Here is an 18,301-nt window from a genome sequence, read left to right on the forward strand (position 1 = left end):
GCCAGATCTGTGCCTTGACATGCACTGTGAGCTGTGAGGTCTTATACAGGCAGGTGTGTGCCTTTCCTAATAAAGTCCAATCACTTTAATTAAACACAGAAAGACTCTAATGAAGGAGTAAAACCATCTCAAGAAGAATCTCCCTACCACAGAGTGCGTTCACACTTTCAGTTTTTCAGATGCCGTTTTCAGATCATAGTTGGTGAGAACATATCATTTAGTAGTGCTACAACTCCTCTTTCTTTTTATTTCTCTGATTTTGACAAGGAAACCTGCAAATGAAAAAACTGAATGAGTGAACGCACCCTCAAGGGCGAAGAAAGAGAGATAAAAAGAGTGGCACACAAATTTTTCGGCAAATAGACCACACCTCTTGACCCATTCCTTATCCCACCCCATAGCATGCCAACACAACACCTAGAATAATGGCTATAACACTATATATTGTCACCCTGTATTACAATAGCAATTCAACTAACTATCGGCGACCTAAGGACATCAATAGAATTAATGTCCCGGCCATACCTCCAGCTGGGCTGGACAGAACCCGAAAATACGGGACTATCCCACTGGATCAGGGACAGAGGTATATAGGAGTGTCAAGCAAAGGGTCTGATTACTTATGACCATGTGATATTTCAGCTTGTACATTAATGTACATTAATGATCTTACCATCTGCAAAGAAACAAAGAGTGAAACATTTAAAGGAGTACATTCTGTACCCTCTCGGCGATCTCCGCAGCACTATTGAGATGTATAATGCATAACGGTTATGCATGGCTGTCTACTCCATTACTCTCCTGGAGCGACGAGCATAGCTCCCAACCGTCCTGGATTTGGTGGGACAGTCACAAGCAGCTGGGAGATTGTCCCAGATATTCCCTCCAGATCCCGCGCTGGCTGGGGTTGTCCCGCCTAGTATAATCTTTCAAAGCCAGAACTTGCGTTACTGAATGGCTTCTACAGACATCGGGCAGGGAATCCTTTTGAGAGATGTGTCGGGTTAGCGACAGAGCAGGGACCATGTCATCAGGTTCATATCACCATCTGTCCATATATGGTCTCCACATCTTGTAGGGCTTCCCCAGACACAAGTTCTTTATAAATAAAGGTATGCCCAGCCAGGGATTTGAACCCAAAACCTCTATACACACCACCTGTTACAGAGAGACAGAGCCTCTATCCACTAGGACAGTGATGGCAAACCTTTTAGAGACTGAGTGCCCAAACTACGACAAAGACCCACTTATTTATCGCAAAGTGCCAGCACAGAAATTTTGTTTTTTATGCCCTTTTGTGATTTACACTCCCTTCTCTGTCACAGTTTTCATTGATACCAGCACCTGAGGCACCAATAAAGCAGAAAATAGTCCCAGGTAGCGCTGTCACTTTAAAATACCTGTGTGCACAGCAAGTCCTGGGCTGTCTGTCCTCTCTGGTGATGGCCTGAGTGCCCACAGAAAGGGCTCTGAGTGCCACCTCTGGCACCAGTGCCATAGGTTAGCCATCACTGCACTAGGATATAGGCTTAATGGCTGTCAATAAGAGGAATTTGTTATATTGTGACCCAGGCTACATGCACTGGTATATAGAGATACATCTTCTCAGAGATGATTATTGTAATTATTGAGATGATTATTATTATTTTTATTATCATGTGGATGATTATTATTATTTGTATTATTATTATCATGGAGACAATCATTATTATTATTATTATCGTCTCCATAATAATAATAATAAAAATAATCATAATAGTTGTCTCAATAATTACAATAATAATCTCTGAGAAGATCCCTCTCTATATACCAGTGCATGGAGCCTGGGTCACAGTGTAACAATGAAGCCCTTGGTTACATAAAATCCTCCCATAGACAACCACTAAGCCAATAGCCTAGTGCAGTGATGGCAAACCTTTTAAAGACCAAGTGCTAAAACAACAACCAAAATCCACTTCACCACATGTGAAGTGCCAACATGGTATTTTGAGCAGTAACTTATTGCTACCTGTTGCTTCACATCTTTCAATTGTATGGGCCCCCTCAGGCCACGAATACAGTTGAAAGAAGGATGGCAAATTCAGACTCATTGGGTGTCATTTGCTAAGGGCCCGATTATTTCCGATTTGCGCCGATTTCCCCTGAATTGCCCCGGGATTTTGGTGCACGCGATCGGATTGTGGCGCATCGGCGCTGGCATGCACGCGACGGAAATCGGGGGGGCGTGGCCGAACGAAAACCCGACGGATTTTAAAAAAACGCTGCATTTAAAAAAAAAAAAGTGTCGCGGGGCTCGCGCTTACCTTCACCAGGTATAGGCTGGTGAACTTGAGTGCATTTCGGCGGACCTCGGGGAATTTCAGCACAGCAGCGCCACCTGGTGGACGTCGGAGGAACTACCTTAGTGAATCGCCGGAAGACCCAAATCCACCGCAGAGAACGCGCCGCTGGATCGCAAATGGGCCGGGTAAGTAAATCTGCCCCATTGTAGCTTCTCTCCAGCATCTCCTCAAGGGGTTATCCCGGACTAGCAATAAATTAGGGACAGACTTGGACAGACTTTTAAAAAAAAAAAAAAAAATTCACCTCCTCCGTCGCTCCTGATGCCCCACGCCGTGTCCCGTCTGATCCATGCCCCTGTATGTTTACAGGGGAACAGAAGCTGCGTTTGAGGAGCCTCTGGCTGGCAGAGGTGGCCGGCCATTCCCATTAATCCCTATCTTTCGGCTGCAGAGCATTGCACACTACATTGCACACTATCTCTCAGCATTGTGGGCGCAGCTTCCGTTCCCCTGGAGACAAACAGGGGCAGGGATCAGACGGACCGTGGCATGGGACATCAGGTGTGATGGAGGAGGTGAGTACACGTTTACTTTTTTTAAAAAGCCCGCCCCAGCCTTTATTGCTTGTCTCGGATAACCCCTTTAAGTTAACTGGGACTGTGGGAAGATTTGGTCCAGCTTGGTAAATTCTGTGTTGGGGCGATGGCCTGAGTGCCCACAGGAAGGGCTCTGAGTGCCACAGGTTCGCCACCACTGGCCTAGTGGATAGAGGCTCTCTATCTCTATGGCAGGTGGAGTGTAGAGGTTCTGGGTTCAAATACTGGGCTGGGCAAAAATGTATTTATTATTATGGAGAGGATTATGGAGATAATTATTATTATGGAGATGATTATTAGTAATAAAAATTTGGCGTGATTAGGGGGAATCGCCAACGCTATGTGTGCCGCCATTTTTTTGGGAGGTATGCGACGAGGGGTCTGACTGAGGTAACTGAGACTCCATCTGATTCATCACCGAGACCCCAATCGGTCAGCAAGATAGGCCTGTGGAAAACCCCTTTAAGGAGGTCTTCTAGAGATGCATGGCACTACACATCATGGAGGTGCATAGTGCTGGCCAGGGTATGCAGAGCATAGCACACTACATGACAGGTGGGTCCGGGCTGCAGAGCATTGCACACTACATGACAGTCGGGTCTGTGCTGCAGAGCATTACACACTACATGACATTCGGGTCTGGGCTGCAGAACATTACACACTACATGACAGGTGGGTCCGGGCTGCAGAGCATTGCACACTACATGACAGTCGGGTCTGGGCTGCAGAACATTACACACTACATGACAGCCGGGTCTGGGCTGCAGAACATTACACACTACATGACATCTGGGTCTGGGCTGCAGAGCATTGCACACTACATGACATCTGGGTCTGGTCTGCAGAGTATTGCACACTACATGACAGCCGGGTCCGGGCTGCAGAGCATTACACACTACATGACAGCCGGGTCCGGGCTGCAGAGCATTACACACTACATGACAGCCGGGTCCGGGCTGCAGAGCATTACACACTACATGACAGCCGGGTCTGGGCTGCAGAGCATTGCACACTACATGACAGCTGGGTCTCTGTGGCCGCACAGCTGATCTGCACCACGTGACACGAGCTCTTCCTGCGCCGCCGCGGAAGTACCGCCAGGGGTCGCCATGGGGAGTAAGATGGCGGCGGCCAGCAGGGTCGTCCAGGTAAGGAGGCAGTTGTGAGCGGAGGCTGCGGGGGTCACGTCCTCGGGCACCGGAGGCGGCTGAGCTTCTCCTGCCGGGGTGAGATCGGAGGCAGAGCTGATGTATGCCAGGTGTTATCCGCAGTGCAGGCCCCGGGGGTGACCCTGGCAGAGGAGAAGTCAGGGTGACACAGAGAGGGGGCAGAGTGTACAGTGTCATATGACCGCTCCTGCTCTGTATATACCCAGGGCCGACATATGTCTGTACAATCAGATCTTACATGTGATGTCCGAAATCTGACACTAGTGGGAAGTATCTTGGAAAGATCTGAGTCCTATGTAACATTGATAGATTGCTGTGATGGTGAGACCTCCGCTGGTCACTCATGAGATCTGACAGATATATGTACAATCTAACATATATCCCAGACAAAATCTGATTGATCACCACTTGTTGGAAATCATGCTGAGAATCCAAACAACCGCAATATTGGGGTCCTGTCCCTCCTCTTCCTTGCTTCCCCAGGGGGGGGGGGGAGGCTGCAAGAGCAATAACATTACATGGAGCATATTCAAATGAATGGGAAAAGAAACCTCTGTACTACAGTATATGTTGGTGCTACGCATAGCAGGGGATGCTGTGTGCTGTGGCCCTGATCTTTGACTTATACAAGTGGTTCCTAAGTATCACATGTCTCTAGGTTTTATGCTGGGTGTCTGCATTATCTTCCCCACACAAATATGCAGATTGATGCACATGTTTTTTTTTTTATCCCCTAAGGATATTATAATATTTATTAATTATTTATCCATTTTCCATAGGTTGTAAAGCCGCATGTACCCACTATTAGATTTCCAGATCGGAAGAACAGCCCAAAGCCTAATGGTGAGTGTCTGATACCTTGTACTTCCATCAGTCGGTCAGAATCCAGGTGTTACATTGAGTAAATCTGGATATAAAAGATAAATCCAAAAGCTGTAGCTGCAGCAGCCTGTGTCTTGGTCTCCTCATGCATTTTTCTTCACCTCCACCCTATACCCTCCACTGTCTGCTCAATGCACATGATGAGAAGGGGGAGGGAGCTGGATGAGTTTGGAGGAGAGGAGACTGAAACAGGCACACACAGGCAGCAGCTGCCCATTTCCTGGGGACTCGCCACATGCTGCTGGCAGGGAGCCAGGTAATGTGAAATAAAGTTTACTAAAGTAGTGTCGTTCAGAATGCTGACGAAGGTATTTTAAAATCTGCACTACAAAAGCTATTGGAACCTTTCACCAGCTAAAGATGGCATCCCTGCCTTGCTTTAAGTTGTGCTTTAAAGGACATTTACCACTAGGATGAAAGACTGTATGCAAATGAGTCTGAGGGGCTCCAGGCTTCATTAACACCTATGGAGCTTGGAGCCCTTCAGGCTCATTTGCATTCAGTTCTTCTGCATGGTGGTAGATGTCCTTTAAGTCAATCATGGGCTAGTAGAAACCCCCTCTGTTTGCATAAGCCCATAGAAATACACAGGGATATGTGGTAGATATGAAAGTGCCAGTCCAAAAACAATGTTCAAGTTCATGAAGCCTTAGATGGATAAAATATTACAAAGGCTGAGGGAAGCCAAGAAACCAATAATGTGGTCAAATGAGTATAATGTAGATGTTCCCATTATACAAATGCTCAGACAGCTCGCACCAGGAGATCTATATGTGCTATGGAAGGCATTTGTAACATTGTCTTTTATCTTTAGTACAGGAAGCCTTGAAGGCTATGATCTACCCATTTACTGCACCTCCAGTAACGGCACATCAAGCCACCAGTGAAAATCCTCCGGGAGCTGCGAATCCTGCGCTCGTCCGTAAAGTCCATTTCTCCCCTGACACTAGTGAACTACTGAGATCACTTCCTCAGAAATACAGGAGAAAAGCCGTGTCTGCAGAAGAGATGGACTATATACAGGTAAGACATCCGCAGACTCTGTGCTCATTACATGGTGTATGTGGACACCAGCTTCCATGATGCAGAGTTTGGAGGGTTTTTCCTTTTCATTCTTGATTGATCATTGATTGAGCTTGATCGGTTACCATGACAGCCACAGGTCTTACGAAGACCCGAGGCTGTTTGGTTATTTACTGTGAAAGAATGAAAAGGAAAAACCCCATATACTGTAGGTAGGATCAATCAGACAATCAAGGGTTAAAGTACCATAGGGGGTCTGAAAAATGGTTTAAAAAAAAAAAAAAAAAAAGTTTAAAAAAATACATAAAAAACTAAAAATTCAAATCGCCCCCTTTCCCTAGAACTGATATAAATTAACAGTAAAAATGATAAACATGTTATGTATTGTTGTGTCTCAAAATGTCCGATCCATCAAAATATAATAACGGTTATCCCTGGCGTTTAACCCCATAACAGTAAATAGCGACCAAAGTTGAAAATACCACTTTTTTGTCATTTTTAAAAACATAATAAAAGTGATCCATAGGCCACACAGTGCTAAAAAATGGTAGCATTGAAAACGCCACACTGAATGACACCACACTGAAGTATGAAAGTTATTGGCTCCAAAAGATGGCAAAATGAAAATATATTTTTTTTTGTACAGAAGGTTTAATTTTTAATAATAATAATAATTCCTTTATTTATATAGCGCACAAAGTTTATGCAGCGCTGCACAACGGTCCCTGTCCCCATTGGGCTCACTATCTAATCAACCTACCAGTATGTTTTGGAGTGTGGGAGGAAACCGGAGTACCCGGAGGAAACCCATGCAAACACAGAGAGAACATACAAACTCTAAACAAACACAAATGCATTTTTTCACCATTTTCATAGCATTTGGAATTGCTTTCCGCTTCCCAGTACACGGCATGAAATATTAAATACCATCACTCTGAAGTGCAATTTGTTATGCAGTAAACAAGCCCTCACACAGCTCTCTACATGGAATAATAAAAAAAAGTTATAGATTTTTGAAGGTTGGGAGTAAATAATGGAAACGCAAAAACTAAAAAGGTCTTCGGGGGGAAGGGGTTAAACCAATAAGTATGAAATTCACCGGTCTATAAAGCCTTTTAAAGAGAACCCGTCATGCAAAATAACCCCCCTAATCTAAATAGATTTTTATAAACTGCCATTAGAGAGCATTGCCTCTATCCCTTCATTGTCCCTCTACATGCCTGTAAACCTAAGCATTGAGGTCCTAAAGCTGTATGCAAATGACCTGTGAGATGTCCAATGAGTCATTAGCATATTCAAGCTGTCCAGGTTATTCATGAGTGGGAGGCACAGCCACACCCCCAGTGCATGACTGACAGCCTGTATAATGGTGTAATGGCTCCTCCATGTGCTTGCTGGTGGCCACAGCCCCTGCAGCCTGTGTGTGTATAGGAGAGATACAGCAGCTCCAGGCAGCCATGTTACAGCAGAACATGTCAGATTCATGTGTAGCTGATGTCTGTGTCTCTCACCTGTATATTAGGAGGATGCAGCATGTCAGCAGATGCAGCACACACACCAGCCATACTTTACTATACATTACACACAGACATGAGCAGGGGGAGGAGATGGGAGGGGTAACAGCGGTGACATCACTGCCTCTGACCATGTGACCAGCCTCATTTACATAATAAAGAATAGATGATTTTACAATGATTAATGTATGAAATAACTAGATAAAGGCTGGGATGGGATCCTTGTGAGCTGCTCCAACAGGTAGAGGTGACAGGACTAGTGGCAGAGACCTGAGGTAGGTGTCCTTTAAGGGGAAAGGGGTTAAAGCCTTTAAAAGCCAGAAAGGGGTTAAAAAGCCACTATAAAAGTTTTTTACCTTACAAAACTGCAGCTTCATCACATAACTAGGTTTTCTATTCTTTATTCCAGCGCGGAGGTCCTGAATGAGACGCCAGAATCCTCCTCCACTACCAGTATGTTGTTACAGAGCTCTCCTGGATCTGTATAATCCTACATAATTGTAACCTAATGGAATTAATAAAGGACGGAAAGTCTCACATTGGAAGCTCCCAACCTCTGTATTCACTTAATGGCTACAAGCTATTGTCTACAAGAAGCCCCTGTAGAACAAGTGTATCAGTACATTTTTTATGACTATAATAATTCAATTAAATGCAATTGTTTTGTAATCTTAGTCCTGTAATTTACTTGTATCTGCAGGTGGATTTATAGCCTAGAATCTTATTTCCTTTTAATTTCTATCAAATCAAATAAGCCATGGGTAGATCAGTTCCTTTGGCCTAGGTTTATCCTTCTGTGAATCTTCAGCACATTGAACTGCATATATACGTTTCTAACGAGTTTGAAGACCTTACCATTTGATTTCATGCATTATAAACCAAACATACCTTGAGAATGCCGTAGCTACACTGATGCAGAAACGTATCTTGTTTAATCCCTGAAAAACAAAAATTCAAGACCTTGGGAAGGCTGGATCCACATTACACACAGAGCTTTCTGAACACCTAAGACAGGACTAATCAACCTGAGCTGGATCACTCATACACAGCAGCTGGTGCAGAGATTGATTACTTCTGTCTGTCAGGGACAACACAGCGATTACATCATTCTCTGGAGCAGTGCATAATTAAGGTGAGAGAAAAAGCACAAAGCCCAGGCACAGAAGCAGCAGGGCTTCATTATCCTAATTTTATCATTGTTTTTTCCACAAAACCACTCGGTTCAGGGATTAAACAAGATATGCTTCTTCATCAGTGTAGCTACAGCATTCTCAAGTTATGATTGATTCATAATGCATCACATCAAATGGTAGGTTTCTTTTAAATGAAATCACCCATCATGATAAAGCAAGGACACTTACTCATAGATCCAGGCACTGTGACTGTGCTAATCTTCCTATATTTGTTATCCATGACCACCTTCCTTCTACTATCATCTTTTAAAATTATACTAATGAGCCAGAAGCTCTCTTGGTGGTGTTACCAGAGCCCCTGCATTCTGTAACTCCACAGGCTGTCATACCCCTCAACCATCCTGGATCCAGTAGGACAGTCCAGTTTTTTGTGCACTGTCCCAGCCTGCAGAAGTTGCAAGACATCAACTCTGGTATCCTCCGGACTGCTACAGAGCTGAATACTGCCAACAGCTACCTGCATTTTCCCTATGGCTCTGCTTCTGCTTGTGGCATGTTATAGAGCAGCAGGAGGAGCAGAGCAGACCGTACAGTGTCCTATTTGTAGGCAGCATCGTTAAGAGGTATAAATCTACCATAAAAATCATAGCATCAAGCATAATTAACCAGGGACACTTACTCAGAGATCCAGTCACCGTGACGTGTTATGTGCTATCCTTACTTCCAGAATCTACTTTTACAATTTTGCTAATGAGCCTCAAGGGCTCTGGGGGGGAGGGGGGTGCCGTCACATGCTGTTACACTGTTCTGGAGCATTTCCCTCTCCCTCTGCCTACAGTAATTTCACACAGTGGGAGGGGGATAGTGTTGCACAGTGTAACAGCCTGTAAATCTACAGCACGGAGGGGCTGTGGTAATGCTCAACAGAGTCCTTTTGGCTCATTAGCATGATTGTAAAAGTTGATATTAGAAGGAGAAGGACATGGATAATAAATATAAGAAGATTACCACAGTCACAGCGCCTGGATCTATGAGTAAGTGTCCCTGGTTTATCATGTTTCATTTTGATGGTAGATTTCCTTTAAAGAGTCTCCAAGTATTCACTATCCATAGGATGGGGGTAACAATCTGATCGGTGGGATCCTCACTGATCTGAAATAAGGACCCCTGCAGTTTATGAGAATGGGGATCCTGATCTCTGTAATTGAATGATTTGTTTCAATACTTTGGGAGTGGTTGGAAATTGCTAAGCTCAGGGCTCGGCTATTCCTATCTGACTCCTTCATACCCAGTGAATGGGAGTGTTGGAGATACTGGCTCAGCAATTTCCGATATTTCGTATGCACTTTTTACCTGCCACTTTATTCGGTTACTAAGAATGGAAACCCCATTCTTGTAAACTGCACGTTGAGTTCTCATGATCCGTGTGGGTCTTTGCAGACAGACAACCTTTAAAGGACATCTACCACCAGTATCAAGGATTGTAGACCAAGCACACTGACATACTGGTGTGTTCCCCCTCTGGCAGGATCCACTCTTATTTAAATTTCCTATGCCCTTGTTTTTAAGAAAAAAAGGCTTAAAAATGATGCAAATGAACCTGAGGGGCTCCAGGCTCCATTAACACCTATGGACCCCAGAGTCCTTCGGGCTAATTTGCATAATTTTAAAGGCCTTTTTTTATTTAAAAAAAAAAAACAGGACATAAGATCAAAAAATAGCAAATCCTGACGGATGGGGAAACACAGCAGTATGTCAATGTGCTTGGTTTACAATCTTTTATCCTGGTGGTAGTTGGCCTTTAATTGCCTGAGGGACACATTGTAAGATTCACAAGAGAGTTATAATAATGAATATTACCATCTAAGATATGTATTATAATTGAAAGTATCTTCTATAAATGTCTGACTGATTCCAGTTCTGCCTCGAGGGTATTCACATTCTTCTCATCTTGTTCGCAGTTTAGAAGGAAACCATGCACATAGATTTCTCCACAGAAGTTTTATGTCTATTCAGATAATGGTACCTGTGACTGGTTGTGTTTCAAATAGACTTCATGCATCTGAGTCCCTCTTCTTTTATCCATTTTGGGACCTAGACTCTGTCTCGTCCATTCAAGTTGAAACACATAAACCCGTCTATGTGCAGTTCATTTGCCTTCTGGTTTCACAATATTGAAGCCAGAAATTAAATGAAACCTACCATTTGATTTGATGCAGTATGAAGCAAACATACCTTGAGAAAGCTGTAGCTACACTGATGCAGGCACATATCTTGGTTAATCCCTGAGCTGAGTGGTTTTACTGATAAAACAATTATAAAATTATGATAATGAAGCTGTCTCACTGTACGATATAACTGTTATCAAGCCGAATATTAGGGTACATTATTCCAAACATTAACAAACAGCTAATGTGACCTCATACATAAGTCTACACAGAGCTATGTTAATTATATTACCCAACATATGGTATCAGTGAGACATAACCCACTAGAAGGAAAATAAGGGGGTTACATGATCGCACCTATGAACCTATATTTCTGACGTCCCCATTCCTGTAAACGTGGAAAAACAAACGGTTGCCCGACACCCAGGTGAAATAACTATTACCCCTGTGGGTAATATTAAATACTAACAAAGCACTGCAAGTCCTGGAAAAAACATTTTTAAGTTAAACGAATGCATCGCTGCTGTAACGTCAAATTCAGAATAAATGGGTCAAATGAAACCCTAGATTTTTGGCTTTCCCACTACCACAACGGAGTCAATGGGGGTCATTTACTAAGGGCCCGAATCGCTTTTTTTCGTCGGGTTTCTCGAATTTTTCCGAGTTGCCCCGGGTTTTTGGCGCACGCGATCGGAGTGTTGCTTGACACGCACTTACCTGCACCAAGAAATTAAAGGTGAACTCCAGCGGACCTTGCGCAGCAGCGACACCTGGTGGACATCGGGCGCACTACCTTAGTGAATCCCGGCTGGACCCGAATCAGCGTCGGAGAACCCGCCGATGGATCGCGACTGGACCGGGTAAGTAAATCTGCCCCAATAAGTCAGAATTAGGTCCAATCTCTTTGTTCTAGCCTTCTGGATGTCCAGAAGGTTTTCCTTTTCAATTGTTTGCGCTTTAAATCGCCTCTTTTCTGAACCAAAACCCTCTCGATGCCGCACCAAAAAAATCCTCTGGTCTGTTTGTTGTGTTTTCCCCGTAAATGCCTAGAAAGCGTTGAAATGTTAATACTGTCGCTATCAATGTCCGACAAATGCCTACATATCCTAACTTTAAGTGTACCTGCTGTGTGACCCACGTATTGCTTCCGACATTCTGTGCATCCTGCTAAATAAATGACATTCTCAGAGTTACAATGAATGTAACTTCTGATGTCATAAGTTTTGCCTTACAGATTTTTACACACCGAAAACATCCCGGAAAACACAGCCAGTTAGGAATAGCAGTTGTTTGTAATATACAGCATGAGTTTCCCAACAGTGATAGCATTTGGTTGGCATCAAATATTGTGCACTGCATGACCTGAGTCAAATTGTCTATTGTGCCTGGTTCCATGGTAACATTTTTGTATTTTATGCATTCATTTTTTTTTATCTCGTACTGTTTTTTTTTTATTCTGCACTGAATTGTATGCGTATTTTTGTATTTGCCGCCCAATTGTCTATCACATGACATGGTACACGGAAATATGTCACTTCCTGCGGTTAGCCCGCGATGTACTAAACGCTGGGTTTCGGTGTTTCCGGAGACACCCCAAACTGTGGCAGCCTTACCCATTGGGTAAGTTGGTGTATATATGTTTTTTGCATATGGTAATGCAACATCCCCCACCGGGGCCTAGCCTTTTCTCAGGGTCTGGAGTCAGCCGGGGCCTGCAGTACCTGAGTGGCTGGCGGTTGCGGCCTAGGCACGCTAGTGTCACGGTGCTTGGTATGGGGAACCGGAGGGCTCTCCTACAGCCTGGCAGGTCTCCAACAGGGTGGTGTTGGCAAGAAATGATGAGGGAGAGGCTGCTATAGCGGATCTCCCTGGGGCAACCCTTTGGTGTCTAGAGTATGGGTCTCTGTGTGGTGGACAGGGTCCCTGTGATGGTGGCAGCCGTAGTAGCAGGGACCAGATGGAGGCAGACGTTGAACAAAAAAAAACTTACAGTTCTTTATTGGAACCGACAGGAACCGCAGCAACGTGCCTTAACAGAATGGTAGATTGCTGAGATGCAGTTGGAGGGAGCCACAGGATGTAGATCATCAGCCTGGATGCAAGGGCAGGCTGGGAGATAGCTGTGTCCTAGAAGGATGCTTCAGCTTGTCCTGGGTTGCTTCAGATATCACCCTTGAAGGTAGGATGATATCCCTTTCCTAACTAACTGTCTCACTACAGTCTTCAGCAGGGAGCTGGGCTCACCTGCTCTGGTCTGATGTGCTAGCTGCACTGACTCCTCAGAGTCTCTAATCTGAGAGAGTGAACTCTCTCCTTCCACTGCACTCTCTTCTGAGAGAGAACTGACTGGAACTCCCCTCTAGAAGTTTCTTGACCAGGGGTTTTGTTATTCCCACTGGTCAGGTGGTGGCTACTCCTCCAATTACCTCTCAGCTCACAGACATTAGGATAACACATGTGATTGGATGACACATCTTACATCACATCAAAGAATTAACTCCTGCCTTACCAGGCAGGATCTACCACTGCAATGCCCATCTATGTGAGGTATTTGTTATGTAGTGACCTGCTGTGGGGTTGATCAGACCCTTCACAGGCTGCAAGCTACATGGTGGGACATATTCGCAACCACTCCTCTGCCTTGCATCGGCGAGGGTGTTGCAGTAACAAAGATAGGATCATGATTAAGACGCGATAGTGTCGAAATGCGTAGGTCTGCTTTGAATCCATCTGTGTTATGTATTTAGCTAATAAAGAAGAATTTTAACGTACTCAACCGTGTGGAGGAGTTTTAAGTGCTGCCAAACCGTGTTTTGTGTACAATCATCAAGTTCTGCACCATCCCCCAGCTTCTGTGTAAGAGAGTGCTGGCTGGACTAAGCCCAGTGGGGCACATTTACTAATACTGTCGGTTGTTGCATTGTCGTCATGACCGACTTGGTATTGCAAAGTACACGCGGATTTATTGTTTTGGCGCTGAATCGATCAAATTGTGTCTCCGGCAGTATTTTATGTCCAAAGGACAAAATATTGTCCGACGGGACAGAAATCTGTGGCGAAGTCGGAAACACTGCCCAAGCTCGCAGTGATGGCTGGCTTAGCCAGTAATGGCGTTGCTGATCTTGTTCGGCAACTCGTTCAGTCTGAATTAGATGCCCGAAGGACAGGAACTCCCCTCCCCAGTTCCGAGTGTGGTTTGTCAGCCGTTGCAGCGGAGCCATGTACTAGTGCCATGCAACTTATGTCCTCATCAGGATCCACACACTGTTCAGAGGCAAGGCCACAGGAAGCTGAAAGCTGTGATGAAGTGGAGTCTGACGGGGAGCCCAAGAAAAAAAAACGCAAATTTGCTGAAAAGGAAAAAATGATTTTAGTGGAAGAGGTAAGTTTGTTTACTAATGTTTTTCCAAATTATTTGTGCAGTGTGCTCCTACTATTCAAAATGATTCTCGCGATCTATGCTGCATTTTTAAAGGACATTAGCCCATCAGATCCGTTAATATGTGCTTTGGGGCTAGCGCGAGCCACTGTGGTGAGCTCAGCAAGCGCTGTGTATTTCTTAGTGAACTTGAGTAATTAGTTGGTGGTTTTGCCATTTGTTGGTGATTATGAGAGTAGACTGGGGAATATTGCGTGTTATTCATCCAAAGATCTATTTAGATTATTGCAATGGAGGAGCCATTGCTCTCAAAGCCTTGATATTTTTGGCATCGCATTTAATTGCTCAGATTCATGTGTTTTGAAGCTTAACTTAAACCATGTCTCTGCACTGAAAATGGCACTGTCTTAGTCATGTTGTTTTTTCCAACAGGTAATTGCGAACTATGATAACCTGTTTGGAAGATTGTCTGACCGTATACCGCTTGCCGAGAAAAATAGAAAGTGGCAAAGTATTCAGATAAAAATTAATTCGGAGGGATATGAGAAAAGAACAGTTGGTGAACTGAAGAAGCGTTGGTATGACTTGCGAAGAATCACCAAAAAAAAATTAGCTCAAATTTCTAATTACTGCAAAAAAACTGGTGGAGGCCCTCCCTCATCATCGAAACTAGATCCTGCTGAAGAGTTGGTTGGGCAAACGTTCCATCTGGCACAAATCAAAGGAATTGGTAATTTTGATAACTTGCAGAACAGAGTCGGTAAGTCTTTATGTATTTATATGTTTTAAATAAAAGTCACTTACAATGGACTTGTCCTTAGTTTAAACCTTTTTTTCAAATTTAAAACATACAATACTGTTTTCATCTCAACTTGGAAATGAAGTACTCATAATTTTTTAGAACTTTACTTGCAGGCCAGTTTTTGACTAATGGTTGCATTATAGACACTGTTTCACTAATGTTCTGGATTCGAGCTGCACCAGGGTGCCCATTAAAGGCCTGTTCCCATTTTAACCCCTTAGCGCACTGTGCCGTAGCTGTACTGCGCTGAGTCCCACTAATAGCGCTCTGTGCAGTACAGCTACTGCGCAGAGACTATGCCGGTTCAGCTCTGCACAGGAGCCTAACCGGCATCGTTAGCCACGGGATTTCTGAGGTAATCTACCGCTGACATCCCAGGCTAACATCTGCGGTTGGAGTGGCCTCTGCTTGGGATAGTTTCACCCGTTAAATGGCGCAGTCAACGCAACCTTAGCATTTTATCCGCCTTCCGGGGGTCTTTAACCCAAGTTCGTTCCCGCCCCCTTTTACTCAAAATTATACATTATTGACCAAAGTTTATACAAAGGCTGCGGGTTTGGATGTGTAAAGTGTCCAAAGATCTTCATGATTTCAAAGCACGTAATTGGATTATAGGTTTTTAAATAATATGCAGTGAACTTTAATGTCTTTGCTTTGTGGCAACTAATTTGTAACAAATCTTTTCTGATTTATATGTAGATTCGTTGCGCACTAATGAAGACTTATGCCAGGAGCCAAATATACCAAGCAATCCTGCAATCCTTACGGATAGTCCTTCTGCTGAAAATGCATCAAACACAGAGAACAACAGTATACTACCGAACTCTTCGGTTTCTCCCCCGAAAAAAACACAAGAAAATGCAACAGAATTTTTGAAGACGTACGTTTGTCAAAATGAACAATTTAGTAAAAGCATGCTAGCTAACCAGCAAAATTTGTTTGTCGCAGTTCAAAATATAAGCATGCATTTGTTAAATATTTCCACAAGTATACAATCACTCACTAACTTTTTCATGCAACGACCCAATGAAAGTCCACCTGCACCAATGCAATCTAGTCACACATTAAGCCATAACGTTCTCGCCACCAACATTGACAAGCATATGAGCAATGTAACTGTAAAAACTTTATTCCATGATAATTCAAGTAACAATGGCCCTGCAGTTACGCAATATAATATGTGTGATGGGTCCGTACTTATAGGTGATTATTTGCCAAATACTAGCCCTTTGACAAATGTCGATGATCAAGCATGTGATAGCATTTTGCCTGACCCCAAATTTCAAGATCCTGGTGCGGATTGCTTTGAAAATGACACTGTTAGGCAATTGTCTCGAGAAAATAAAGATTCTTCTTCTAATATGCTAAATGCAAATTTTTACAATGAAAAACAAATAGCAAAAAAACCAAACCCAGAATGCAACTTGACTTCTTCACATTTGCCTACCAATGTTAAAAATAATTTTATAAATGAAACGATTACCAAAATACAACCAATTACTACTACCGTAAACACAGTTAAAACTTTAGGAATGCCTCTAAAGTTTAGTCGGATTAAAAAGAAAAAATGGAAACTAGAATCAAATATAATAACCAATTCCAGCATGGATAGTCCTAGAAAAAAAAAAAAAAAAAACAGAGAGCAGCCCCTCCAACTAAAGACGTTAGACACTGCAACATACGTGACTTCGACGCACTCAGAGCCAGTGCATAAGGAGGAACATACTGTTATGCTTTTTGATAGTCAAGAAACTCAAATATTTGGTGACAAATGTGCCCTAAAAACTAAAGTTCAGACACCAGATGCTTCCTTTTTAATTTCAGTTAAAAAGGAGCTAGCTAGTACACCAAAGAATGCACTTGTTGGAGCTAACTTTAGCTGCGTTACAAATGCAGGGTCCATCCCATCGTTTTCAAACTCTTTTCTTCCCCCGAAAAAAAGAAGTAAGTAAATGTATATTTGCATAAGGCATGTTAAAGATCCATTACTGGTTTTTTTTTTTGGTTTTTTTTTTGGTTTTTTTTTAAATTGCATAAAAAATTTGTAATGGATTATTGACACAATTATATGGGGGGCATGTTAAATGATAATTTATTTAAAAACAAATGCACACCATACTCCGTCAATTACATAACGCGGGCGTGCCGGTGCAGTATGTTGCCTTATCTGGGTTTTAGTTCGACCTTTAAGAAATATTTCATCATATGCCAATTTTTTTATATTTTTAAATGCAGACCTTTGTTTGGAAAAAAAAAAATTTATATGTCAACACAAGGTGTTGAATAGCGGGGAGCACAATCCCCAATTGGCGTTCATTTATTATGACCTCTATATGTATCTTATAGTTGTTAACATTTGCCTTCTTCTGTAAGAATTCTGTTGTAAAAAATTTACAGAATAACATATAATATTTTTCACACTTTTTTAATTTAAAACGACATGCAACCTTTTGACTTATTCAATTAATACTTCCAATATGAGGATATCCAAGTCGAAAAGTTTTCCGTTTGACACACTATTTTCCAGAAAAATACTTGTTTTAAAAATATTAGTGGTCAGCATGTCAGTTAACGCTCTATATTGGTTAGTGAATATTGCCACTAAAATAGTGTAAGATCTAAGAACTTGTCAATTATATGTGAAATGTACAAATTACCTGTGTAAAGGTACAAGAGTCCCAACTTAAGGATGTCTGAAAAATATAAATTCCTCTTTTGCTGCTTTCAATGACAGTCTAGAAAATTTTTTTTTCCATTTCCGATGCATATCTTGTGGCCAATTTGAGTACTACAATTTTTTAAAATTTATGTGTAAACTTTTGGAACTTATCTTGTAGCTTGTGTTGTGTTTTTTTTCCCACAATAAACCGAAAGTATATGTTATCTTATATGCGTATTTTTTGAATCAATTGTCTATTAATTTATAAATATGGTGTAGAGTGTCTTTTTATTACGGATGATAAAAAAAGGTCATTTTTAAAGGGCCTAATTTTTGTAAATTTTTATTATCCTATTTACCGCACATACATAGACTTAGTTTGCAAATACTTAAAATTGCAATACTAGAAATATGTTTCGGTCACAGTCCGACGTACCAGTTGGCCCGCCGCGGTTTGAAATCTTTCAGTGTCACCTTGAAAAGGTATTTGTTCTTGCAGATCACTTGCTATGTCAATATCCAGATTTTTAGCAATGCAGATATTATGCAAAACCGCACATGCAATTATAATTTTGCACACAGTTTCTGGTGCATACAGCAAAGCTCTGCCAGAATGATCCAGGCATCGGAATCGGCTTTTTAATAGTCCGAAAGCACGTTCTATGCGGGACCTGGTCTTGCGATGAGCACGATT

The 18,301-nt window shown here is 42.6% G+C and overlaps 2 protein-coding genes across 2 annotated transcripts; both read left to right on the plus strand.

Moving 5' to 3' along the window:
- Positions 1-3,893: 3,893 nt before the first annotated feature.
- Positions 3,894-8,135, plus strand: KGD4 (alpha-ketoglutarate dehydrogenase subunit 4). Its single transcript, XM_072116394.1, has 4 exons — positions 3,894-4,026; positions 4,827-4,890; positions 5,744-5,952; positions 7,876-8,135. The coding sequence occupies exons 1-4, from the start codon at positions 3,988-3,990 to the stop codon at positions 7,891-7,893; spliced, it is 330 nt and encodes a 109-aa protein (XP_071972495.1). The 5' UTR covers positions 3,894-3,987; the 3' UTR covers positions 7,894-8,135.
- A 4,315-nt stretch (positions 8,136-12,450) lies between these two features.
- LOC140119003 (uncharacterized) lies at positions 12,451-17,789 on the plus strand. The gene is made up of 2 exons (XM_072137567.1): positions 12,451-14,906; positions 15,648-17,789. The coding sequence occupies exon 2, from the start codon at positions 15,863-15,865 to the stop codon at positions 16,898-16,900; it is 1,038 nt and encodes a 345-aa protein (XP_071993668.1). The 5' UTR covers positions 12,451-14,906; positions 15,648-15,862; the 3' UTR covers positions 16,901-17,789.
- Positions 17,790-18,301: the final 512 nt, after the last annotated feature.

The sequence above is a fragment of the Engystomops pustulosus genome, chromosome 1 (genome assembly GCF_040894005.1).
Source record: "Engystomops pustulosus chromosome 1, aEngPut4.maternal, whole genome shotgun sequence".
Classification (NCBI taxonomy): domain Eukaryota; kingdom Metazoa; phylum Chordata; class Amphibia; order Anura; family Leptodactylidae; genus Engystomops; species Engystomops pustulosus.

What these genes read in the sequence shown, in the direction of transcription:
- LOC140119003 (XM_072137567.1), top strand. Translation starts at nt 15,863, where the DNA reads ATGCTAGCTAACCAGCAAAATTTGTTTGTCGCAGTTCAAAATATAAGC.
- KGD4 (XM_072116394.1), top strand. Translation starts at nt 3,988, where the DNA reads ATGGGGAGTAAGATGGCGGCGGCCAGCAGGGTCGTCCAG. An exon ending in CGGCCAGCAGGGTCGTCCAG is followed by an intron (nt 4,027 to 4,826) that starts GTAAGGAGGCAG and finishes CATTTTCCATAG; the next exon opens with GTTGTAAAGCCGCATGTACC. An exon ending in GAACAGCCCAAAGCCTAATG is followed by an intron (nt 4,891 to 5,743) that starts GTGAGTGTCTGA and finishes TTTTATCTTTAG; the next exon opens with TACAGGAAGCCTTGAAGGCT.